At 42.5% G+C, this 11,314-nt stretch overlaps 1 protein-coding gene across 1 annotated transcript; it reads right to left on the reverse strand.

The window, feature by feature from the left end:
• Positions 1–831: 831 nt before the first annotated feature.
• LOC117061485 (vomeronasal type-2 receptor 26-like) lies at positions 832–9,171 on the reverse strand (the record flags this gene model as incomplete). The annotated part of the gene is made up of 6 exons (XM_033174322.1): positions 8,915–9,171; positions 7,869–8,160; positions 6,411–7,247; positions 5,803–6,030; positions 5,082–5,208; positions 832–1,721 (listed from the first exon to the last, which is right to left on the reverse strand). Coding segments are annotated over exons 1-6 (2,631 nt in total), but the record flags the coding sequence as incomplete, so codon positions are not given.
• Between the last annotated feature and the right edge of the window lie 2,143 nt (positions 9,172–11,314).

Genomic DNA, 11,314 nt, shown 5'->3' on the forward strand with positions numbered 1-11,314 from the left:
TCATTGGAGAAATTGATGCCATTTTGATTTCAAGATCTGTTTATTGAAGGCGGAAATTTTGCATGCATTCTATGATGTAAGAGTTGGAGTTAAGTGATATTTCATTTTAGTGGGCAGACATGTCTGCTTAGCTTTGTCAGTCAAACCCAAATCCCTGGAAAGAGGTTAGTTTATTCAGTTGAAACCTTCTGATAATCCGGATCGTCTTACTTCTCCGTCAACATTCATTCAGCTTAGTGAACAAGAAGAGGGCCTAATTTCCCAGTATGAGAACATAAATACATTTACCTACAGTAATTCAAGATGGGGGGGAAGGGATTTAAAATGCACAGAATCCATACTATGTGTGTGTGTGTGTGTGTGTGTGTGTGTGCGTGTGCAAAAACCAAAAGCAAGTCTTTGAATACTTCCCATAATCTGACCCATTCAACCACTCAGTGTCTCAAAACCTCTGTGCTGGGAAGAAATGATCATACTTCTCTTGGCAAAGTAAATCTAGTTAATTTTGTTTTTGCCCCTAAGCTTGTTCAAAATTTGAGGCATAGCTTTCATGCTACTATAGGATCAGGCACTGTTGGGAATTAGTTCACATAACAGATGTTTTAATTTTATACAATAAAATTGGTTGTTGAATTAAATCCTCAAAAACGAAGTCATTCCTCATTCTTTATGTGAGTACATGGCCAACATGAGATGGGGTCAATGAATTTGGGGAGGGAATGCATCAAACATTCATACTGCAACTCCAATGACATTTCTATTGCCATCATGTCTGATGAAATATGTGTAAGAGTCAAAGAGATTAATCTGTATTTTAATTTATTTTTTCCTCCTTATCATTTGTTCTCTGCTGTTCAGCTCAGGCCTTAGCACAATAATGTAGCATTTTGGGGAAAAGATGCAACCCAGCAATCCAGCACTGGAGGCCAAGATGGAGAAGATCTCCACAGCCACCATGTATTTCCCTTTAGTGCTCAAGTAGGTTGGCACAAAGGACAACCAAACACTGCAAAACACCAACATGCTGAAAGTGATAAATTTGGCTTCATTGAAACTGTCAGGGAGTTTCCTGGAAAAGAAAGCTACTACGAAGCTGGCGGTGGCCAGGGAGCCCATGTACCCTAAGACAGAGTAAAACATGGAGGAAGAACCCTCGTTACATTCAAGAATGATTTCCCCAACCACTGAATGCGTGTCCTTATCTGGAAAGGGTGGAGAAGTACTTAACCAAAGAGCACAAATGGCAGCTTGGATGAAGCAGCAGAAGAGGACAATCGAATTGGTCAGTCCTTTCCCCACCCATTTCCTTATGCTGGATCCTGGTTTGGTGGCCATAAATGCCACAACAACAGTGACCGTCTTGGCCAACACAGTGGAAATGGCCAAAGAGAAGACAAGGCCAAAAGCCATTTGTCGGAGAAGACAGATCACCCTTCCAGGCCGTCCAATGAAAAGCAAGGAGCACAGGAAGCAAAGGAGGAGGGAGATGAGAAGGATGTAGGTGAGGGTCCGGTTGTTGGCTTTGACTATGGGAGTATCCTTGTGCTTCAGGAAAATTCCAAGTACTAAAGTTGTGATGAAAGAGAGAGAAATAGCCAACACCACTAAGATGATCCCCAAATTTCCTTTGTAAGAGAGGAAGCTTACAATCCTGGGAATACATTGAGTTTGGTCCTTCTTGGGATATTGGTCCTCTGGACAATTGACACAAGCGTCTTTGTCTGAAAACAGGAAGAGGTGCTTAAGTATTTCAGAAGGTTGCCCAACATCCATCTAAACACAAACAGCTATTTAAGTAGGCCGTCACACTGGGTAATGACAGTCAAAAGCAATCAGCCACAAGAAGATTTGATGGTGTCTATTTTTGTGTTCTTTGACAAAATCCAGGAGAAATGAATCTTATAATTTGAAACTGCATTTTGGATGGTTTTTTTATGTTCAGTGAGAGCTGGTGGCATGTGTTGAACTAGTGGACATAGTAGCTGATCCAGAAAGTGCTTAGAAAAGAATGATTTATAAGGCATCCTGTGTTTTTCCCTGTATTTACAGTACCTGATCTATGAAGAAAGACACAATTTCAGCTGCCCCATAGAATAATAAAGGGCTGGTCCAGTTGGAAAGCAGAAATCTAGCCCTAAGGTATGCATGGATTTGTCAGTCAGGTGGAAGGGCCAAATGAGTCTTCTGTCTGCAAAACAGGGATGGGGACCTCCTGCTTGTGGATTGAAAGTGACTGTCCACTTCCGGCAAGGACGCCATTGCGGGCGGTCGTGGGTCGTTTCGGCAGTGAAACGACCCAGGCCAGCCCGGGGGTAGGAGCCCCGCTATCGCACAGCGGGGCTCCGCTAAACCGCGGGTCGAGTGTCCCGCGGCACGGGCTCTCCAGCCAGCCCATTATGGCGCGGAACCCTTCTCCCGTTACCCTTGTAAAAGGGGCGCGGGAGTGAAAGGACAACAGCGCCGGGCTTTGGAGGCATGCCCCAACCGGGCTGGTGAAGCGGCGGCTGCCGCCGCACTGAGCGCATCGTTCTACCTGATCTGGAGAAAAAAAAAGAAGGAACCTGGAGGCCGTGAGTATGAAGCTAATTGGACTCAAAATTTATGATATTTGGCACTCCGGGAGGAACGTGAAAAAGGAAGCCCGTTCCTCCCTTTGTTGAATGAAGAAGATAACACTGTTGTTAGCTGCTGCTGCAGTAGCGGATACAAAGTTTCTACGGAGCTTTTGACAAGTGAGACTGGCTGAACCCCTTTTAGGGGAATTAAGTGATTGGAAATATCTCTTCTGGAAATTGTTGGATTGGAATCTTTCCACCCTGACCCGGGGGAAAATGGCGGCTAAAATTTATGGTTGAAGATGGAAAAGTACTGAAACTTGATACCCTCTGTCTACTTCTACCATGCTTGGTTTCGTTTTCAAACTGGCGTTAGACCCGGGACTGACCCATGAACAAAGGATTATTCTTTTGAAGTTAGAACTGTTAAACCAGAAGCTAATTTTGTTGAACCAGGATGTCGAGGAAAAGTTATATGCTACAGGAAAGACTCTTGAGAACTTTGGTAAACTGGAAAAAAACCTTGCTAGAGAACTTGAGGAAGTTTTTGAGAAACAAAGTACAGTGACTGCGCAACTCCGAGAAGATGAAAAACCCTGTTCGTGTGAGAGACCCAGGGTTGGAATACAATTTATATCCAATTTCTGGGGTGAGAGCCCAGGAATGATGGGCAAAAGATTTGTGAAACTAGAAGATGACTGGAATTCTAAAATGGAGATGCTGGAAGATGATGATTTGAGTTCCCTGGAGCTCCCTGCAAGGATGTTTATGGACTGCGTCTGGACCTTTGGTAAAGAAAAAGAGGACATTCTGGACAATGTTGTGGTAAAAAGATGGAGAAATGTCTGGGGGGGGCGATCCCGAGATGGCGAAGAAAAATGGTTAGAAGAGGGATAGGGTGAGAATATTTAAAATATAAGTAGCATGGCTCACCATGGTACCCTGAAGTCAGTGTGTTAAGAGTTTAAGATTTTGAACTAGTGAAGAGATATGTGAAATGGTGGCGCTGTGGGTTAAACCACAGAGTCTAGGGCTTGCCGATCAGAAGGTCGGCGGTTCGAATCCCTGCGACGGGGTGAGCTCCTGTTGTTCGGTCCCAGCTCCTGCCCACCTAGCAGTTCGAAAGCACATCAAAGTGCAAGTAGATAAATAGGGACCGCTCCAGCGGGAAGGTAAACGGCGTTTCCGTGCGCTGCTCTGGTTCGCCAGAAAGCGGCTTTGTCATGCTGGCCACATGACCCGGAAGCTGTCTGCGGACAAACGCCGGCTCCCTTGGCCTATAGAGCGAGATGAGCGCCGCAACCCCAGAGTCGGACACGACTGCACCTGATGGTCAGGGGTCCCTTTACCTTTACCTTTACCTTTATTAGCAGCAGTTTAAGTAAAATAAGATGTAAGATTGGAGTTAAGAAGTAATAAGTTATATTATGAAGTAAAAAATGAATATTAAGAAGTTTGTTTAGATATTTTGGATGATTTTAAATATTAGAGATGAGAAGTTATTAAAGTAAACTAGAATTGGAAACAAAGGAGAGAAAACGGGGGAAGTCACCCCGTTAGATTCAAACAAGAATTTTTTTTCTAAGTAAGAAAAAGAAATATTGGTGTTTCAGTGGTGATTTTTATTTGTCCCTTATTTTGTTTTGATTGCTGTATGTGTTGTTTAATCTGTTTGTTGTATTGTTGTATTGTATTGTCTTTTATTATGTGAAAACCAATAAAATTCTTATAAAAAAAAGAAAGTGACTGTCCAGACCTCCCTATTTGGCAGTGAGGACTCTCCTAAGGCCTCAACCATTCACCAGGTCACAACCCTCACCACATGTGCTTTACAGCTTCCTTGAGAGTCTTTGACTGGCTGATTGGACCTCTTGGTGTCTAGTTGAAGGATTGAGAGACATGGGAACAGAAAGTAGTCCACTGCACAAGTTAAAACCCATGTTAGTTGCTCCCTCCACTTCTGCCTCGGGACCCACCAACTACTCCTAGAAGGTTGCACAGAACAGGATGAGTCACTGAGGATGCAAAAGGTTTCCCACCCTGGCTTTAGAGTTGGCTGGAACCAGGAGAGGACCTTCTCAGTGCCTGGGAAATTGCTGGCAACTGAGGGGCACTTTGCTCATTTCTCCATCTCAGATAGGCGTCTAAACATCCATCCATCCATCCATCCATCCATCCATCCATCTACACTTAGTTATTACATTTATATCAAAGGAACTACAAGTGGCATACTTGGTTCCCTCCATTTTATCCTCACAATGTCCCACGAGTTGTGTAGGCTGCAAAATTGTGATCAGTCTATTGTAGGGCTGCCGTACGTCCAGGTGTTCCCTGACACATCTGGGAATTGAGCTGCAAAATGGCATCCAGGCAGATTTTTGCTGAAACGGCAAAATGTCTGGGGAAAATCCCTTTAGTATTAGGCTCCTGTGCATTCATCAGCATTCTCCAAACAAAGGTAATAAATAGCCTATTTATGTTTTTTAAAATCCCTTAAATGATACCCTGGAAATTCCTCCTTCCCACCTTTTTGACTAGAGATCTTTCCTTCTGGACACGGAGCACAATCATAGCAGCAAAACTTCTCTCCTTCCTTCTTTTTTCTACTGAAGCCAGGGTTGCAGTTGTCATTGCACACAGAAAGGGGCAGCGCCTGTACAAAATCATATAGATGAGCAACAATAGATTAGTCCTTTCCTGTCATTCACCTCCATGTTGTTAGACTGACTTGAGGAGCAGAGAGACTCAGGATGAACCAGTTGGCTCAGCTCCTCTGTCGCCCATTTGTTACCAATTCCCACCTGCATCTCTTGGCTTGATCAGTCAAAGATTCAGCCTTAAAGCAGATCATGAGAAAGACAATTCCACCTCCAGACCTCCCAAAATATGAAGTTGTAGAAATAAGTAAAGATACCTTGAAGATGAAAGCAAGGTCCATCTTTTTTCCTTGAAGAAATCACTACGTGAAGTGGTGATATTCTGTGAGACTTTAACAAAATCTTATATGTTACTTTCCAGTGCTTTGTAACTGGCTTATGTGAGAACATTTTTTCACAAAGAAATTAAATGGTACAGATGGCCAAAAGGACTCCTTGCTTTAATTTAAGGTTTGAAATCAATTTATGAACTCAAGTATCATAAACCATTAAATCTAGAATAGGGCACCTCAAGAACTGAAGGAATGGTGAGCTGCCCAGAAGGGAACATTCCCCTTTTATGGAGTCAAGAATTTGTAGTTATAATTCACCTGATTAAAACTTGGATGCCACACGATTTGCTCATCATTGATCGTCAACTCTTTGCCTGCAGGAGCCTGAGGCTCCAGTTGTCCAACTTTCAATCTAGTCAGTGAGCCATTGGGGAAAGTGATCCAATTGGTAACATCAAAACCTTCAACCAGTTCTCCATGTTCATCAAAGTGCACCATATCTCCAGCGCTGCTGTTGAAGACAAGGCTCTTCAGGAAGTGATGGACCTGGAATATTGAAATATTTACATGGAATTAATGATATGAATAACTGTTCTCAAAGCAATATATATGATGATGAAGTATTTTCACTAGTCCATTATTATCATCATCATGAAATTAATTACATAAAGAACTGTCTTTGGAGGGGATACATTGATTGAAAGTGTCTAGCAAACAAGATCGGTAGCTGGGTTCCTATTGTGGGTATTTGACAAGCTAAAATGACAGTGATTTTGACTCTGAGTAAATGTGCACCAGGTCAGGCAGGCTAATTTCTGTGGCTCTTGCCACCAAAGACGGCTGGAGCTCATTGGGACTGGTGAGGTGAAAACTGGGAGATCAGTGGTAGATGGAGGCAAAGCAAAGAAGTTGTCAGTTGTCATTACCTGCCACGGTTGCACATTCTGAAATGCAAATCTCGCTCCTCTTTCCAATATTCTATGTTTGGAGCTGGATTTGTATATGGAGTTCAAAGCATGTGCCACAGCATAGACAGCTTTGTAGACATTGTAGCTGTGACCAGTCATGTGTTTTTCAAACAAAACCCCAGGAAGGTTCTCCAGTTTCTCCTCCAAAGTGCAGGGTTCTTTCTGCTCGGCCTCCACCTCCTGTCCATTAGATGCTTTCAGGGAGCAGGTGAAAGTCTGTTCCCAGACGTCCAGGATGAATACATCCTCTTTGTTCCAGAAGGGTCTTATCCTCTCAATGAACTCATGGAACCCTAATGGCTGACTTGAGCGGACTGTGAAGGATAGAGTACCATGGAAATTTTTTATTTCCCAGTCTTTCTGAATAGTCACGGAATCAAAGTCCCAGTGAGATGTAGCAACCCACACTTTACCCAGTGGTGGCCATCCCATTATTGGTCCTATAAAGGATAATACTCTCAAAACCTGAAAGGATGGAGGTTCCCCATAAACCACAAACACATTAGCTTTTGTTTCAAACGCAATTGCATAACTGTCCCGATGCTGTAAAGCCAAGCGTATCATCTCATCCAGATAATTCCATTTTTCTAATCTTACTATGAAATCATAGCAGATGCCATGCTCAAAGAGTAGTGGTGAAATTGTCTGTAGAAACTGGTCCCCTTTGTCATCATCCACAGCACAAAGTACAATCCATGTCCAGTTGAAATGCTGAAGGAGTCGCACAATTCCTATGTGCTGTTTGGCTTCATTTGGAACCATCTGGTATAAAAATGGGAAGTGCATGTTTGCATCCTGTATCGCCAAAAAGGACCCATATGTGAGCTAAAATAAAATGTTTGAGGTGTTTTGTTTTGTTTTGTATGGATTGTGAGAGAATGCTAAACTATAGATTTCACAGGTACTTCAGAGGCACAGCTTTCCCAGTAAATATCTGCATAGGTTCTTCTAGAAGAAAACTTCAAGTAAGAGAAAACAGTGTGGAAGAATACCCAGTAATCTGCTTCATTATTGATAATTTCTTAATGCTACTCCTAATGTTTTAAAAATATCCAGTCTAGCCCTATGAAGAAGTAGACTACTAGTTTTTCCTCTCTTCTATGTAAGGTATTTTAGAGTACTATATTAATCTCCCTAGACTCTTCCTGTCCGGACTAAAGTTACACAGTTCTGTCAGCCATTGCTTACATTATGTGTTTTCAGAAAGAAACCATAAAAACTCAAATCCTTTACGTCCTGGACACAATCATACGCATCCACTTCAATTTACAGATACTCCAATTTTCTGGACCATTGGCTCTCAGCACTGCTTGGTCAATCCCAATCCAAAGTGCCCTCCTCAATAAAACTTTACAGGAAGCTTGTCAAGACTGTGTTGAAATCAAGCTTGTCAAGACTGTGTTGAAATCAATTTACCTGTGGAATCTTGTGGATTGCTGAAATGGTGGCCATATTGGCAGAGATTTCAGAGATGCATCCTCCAATGAGAGCTATCAGATTGCTCCACTTGTGACACTTGAAGTTGGGGACAAATCTATGCTGTGTGGAAAGCAGGTTGAGCACGGCCTTGTAGGTCATCCTTGCAGTGTAATAGCTATTGAGGACACGGAACCCCAGAGAGATGTTTGAGAAGACTTTGGGTTTCTCGTTGATTTCTTTGACAGCAAATGCTAAGGCCAGGATGTGCTGGTAGTTCTTTGGCACAGAGCTGTAATAAAATTGCAACACAATGGACTGAAATGAGGAAGAAGAAGAAGAAGAAGAAGAAGAAGAAGAAGAAGAAGAAGAAGAAGAAGAAGAAGAAGAAGAAGAAGAAGAATGGTGTTCCATAGAGAAGGAGTCAGAAGGTGGACATGGACATAAAATCACATCCTTCACGGTTGAGAAGGAACAAAGTGTGGGCAGAAGAGAAATAGTGGGACAGTGACAAGGCATGATTCCCCATGTGAAAATGCTGTAGAAGCCTTACTACAAAAAACACAAAAACTTAGTAACAGTACAAACAGTTAATAAGACAAATGAATACAGTAAAACCACAATCTGTATTCAGCTTTATATGCCTGGCAAAACAATAAGAATTTAATCCAAAGTGGGTGGGTGTCTGGGAAAAAAGACTTTGGTAATCCCATCTGGCACAGAACCCGATTTGCTTTGACTATACACAAAGTTGGCTTTCGGTGTGATTCCCTGAAGGCGGCCCTCGTGTGAATTGGGGGCTTCCTGCCTCTGTCTCTCTGTCTACCCACACCCACCCTTGCCCCTCATCATGTCATGCTGAGGTTGAGTACCACATACTTCTTCCATAAAACCGAAGAATGCTTCACCCCACTCTTACAATGTTACTGGGTTTCCATGAAAAAGAACATCAAATATGAATCACAGTACTGCTTAATGATGTGTTTTCAATCATTTCACTCTGACTATATTAGACTCGGTAAGAAGGGGAATAAGTGATGCCTTACATAGGTTCATCTATCAGTATCTGTGAAGGCTGTTCCATGAAAGACTGGATATCAGAGAAGTATATGACTTGCGAAACCATCTCACCAATTACAAGGTCTCCTGGCTGGTAAAATTCGTGAGCAATAGGAAGAGGGTCATCATAAATGCTGCAGTTAATAGAATGTGCCTTATATACAGTGTGAAGAAGGAGCAACAGCAGAAGCAGCACCAGCAGGATCCTGCTGAGAAATCTTCCCGTCCCAATGTAGATTCCCATGTTTCCACTACAGCCTTATATGTGGATGTTATCAGTTTGGCTAACGTATCCTTTGAGTAGTGGGCTGTTGGGTCATCTATGCACAAGTGCTTTGGTCTTTTAGTTAGCCAGCATATTTCCTTTTTCTTCATACATTATCCCCAGGGATGATTGGAGGTTGCGGGGGTACAAATAATAACATTATTACTCTTTTAAAAAATCACCATCTGTTATTATATAGTTATAGAATTTCACTGTCCCATTGTTTGCAAAGAAAATAACTGTATGCACAACAGTTACCCCAAAGAACAGAAAGTACATTATGGTGAAGCAGCATTTCAGTTAAACCATGCCTAGTCAAGGAAGTTCAAATTTCACAGAAAGAATATTCATTGAAATCAATAAGTGGAAGGAAGCATTTCCACACATGTAAAAGAAGAATGATGATACAAAAGACTGGCAGAGCCCTGGCTGTGCCCAGATATAGCTCTGAAGAATAGCAAGCTGTTCTGCCTTTGTAAAGATGCTGTTGTTGTTTTTTAATCCAAACAGAATGTGTATATCTACTATGTTAGGGGATGGAAGCCAGTAATTTTGACAATGATGGAGATGATTCCTCAGTGTGTTCTTCCTATTTGCAGTTGCATCATGCCTGGCCAAATTGCTAAATCCTCTCCCCCCTGAATTGTACAGCTGTTACTGTCTTCCTTGAGAGATAATAAGTAAGCAGCAATGCTTAGTCCTGAGCAAGAGTTAAGTTTACCCAGAGATCATTCTGGGTATGCACTTTCCAAGCTTCGGTGCTTGTTGACTGGGCCGTGGAGTGCATGGCGCCCATAGGCTGTCAGCCCCATAGGAATAAATAGATCCTGTGCATTTTTATTTTGCTCCTACAGAAAGTAATGAGACCATTTTGCTTCTGGAACGTACCCGTGATAAGTTTTTTTTACCAAAAAACTTCTGTTCTTTCTACTTTTTGTTCTCTTTCATCCTGCGTCTCCTTCTCTGCTCCCTTCCTTGCACCTCCAGTTTTCTGTTTGCTTTAATCTTTGATTTTAGCAGGACCACCATGTTTCTTCCTCCCTCTTCCTTTCTCCCACCTAATTTGCACATCTTACGCCCCCATTTTACACAGGGGCAAACTTGGGTTTATTGGTGCAACATAAAAAAGAAAAGGCTCCCACGAATCAAACCTGAGTCTACACTAAGGGTTTGTGTATGAGATACACACTTGCAAACCTTATCTTGCACCTCATCACAGCAGGATGGGGCTTCATGAAAGGCCATGCACAAAATGGCCCTCCAACACTGTGATGTGGTGTGACATTTCCAGGATATGACCCCCCATGGTACTGTCAGCCTGTGATATACAAGCTTCCAGCACATAGTTCACAAGGTCAGGGGTCCAACTTCAAGAGAATCACCTGTTCATGTCTTCTTACACAGGTGTATGCACTTTAAGTCTGGACTTATTATTCCTTGATTGGCTCTCTCTCCACACTTCTCCTTTCCCCTGAGAGATGACTTTGGACCAGGTGCCTTGTATCTGCACATCCCATGTGGTATCCACATATCTGGCCTAGGACTCCAATGTTCATCCTGTCCCGACATGTTTCCTCCCCATTCCTTTGTGTGTGCTTCACAGGACACAAAGTCATGTATAGGGTGCCTTCTCACTTTCCTGCTCTACTTGAAGAGGAACATATAACCCACACTGGCTGGTTCCTCTTTTCCTGTTCCCACCAAAGCTTAACTGAGAGCTTAAACACTAGCTATATTTCCTGCTAGCTCACTGTATCACACATTGAGAGAAGATCTCCCCTGCCTCCCCCCCCCCCGCCCCTCCAGACCACCACCTACGTGCCTAAATAAGCAGTGTAAAACTATTTAAATTTATTGGCACAGATTTCTCCTTTGCTGTGAGATTTGAAATCATATTCCAATCAGTCTGAAACATCATATTATTTATTTAATTTCAATCAGTTATGAATCATTTTAGCCACTCAAAGGTGTGAGAATGCTATTTCCATTATTCTTGGCTGTGGGTGATGACAAAGGGGGCAGGTTTTTTATAGAGAATTGTGTCTGTGCTTTGACAAAATGGCATCTGTTGTGACTTCATGGTAAGAATACTGAGAGGGAGCTATGTAGATAAGATGATAGA

This window comes from Lacerta agilis, chromosome 17 (assembly GCF_009819535.1).
Source record: "Lacerta agilis isolate rLacAgi1 chromosome 17, rLacAgi1.pri, whole genome shotgun sequence".
Taxonomy (NCBI): Eukaryota; Metazoa; Chordata; class Lepidosauria; order Squamata; family Lacertidae; genus Lacerta; species Lacerta agilis.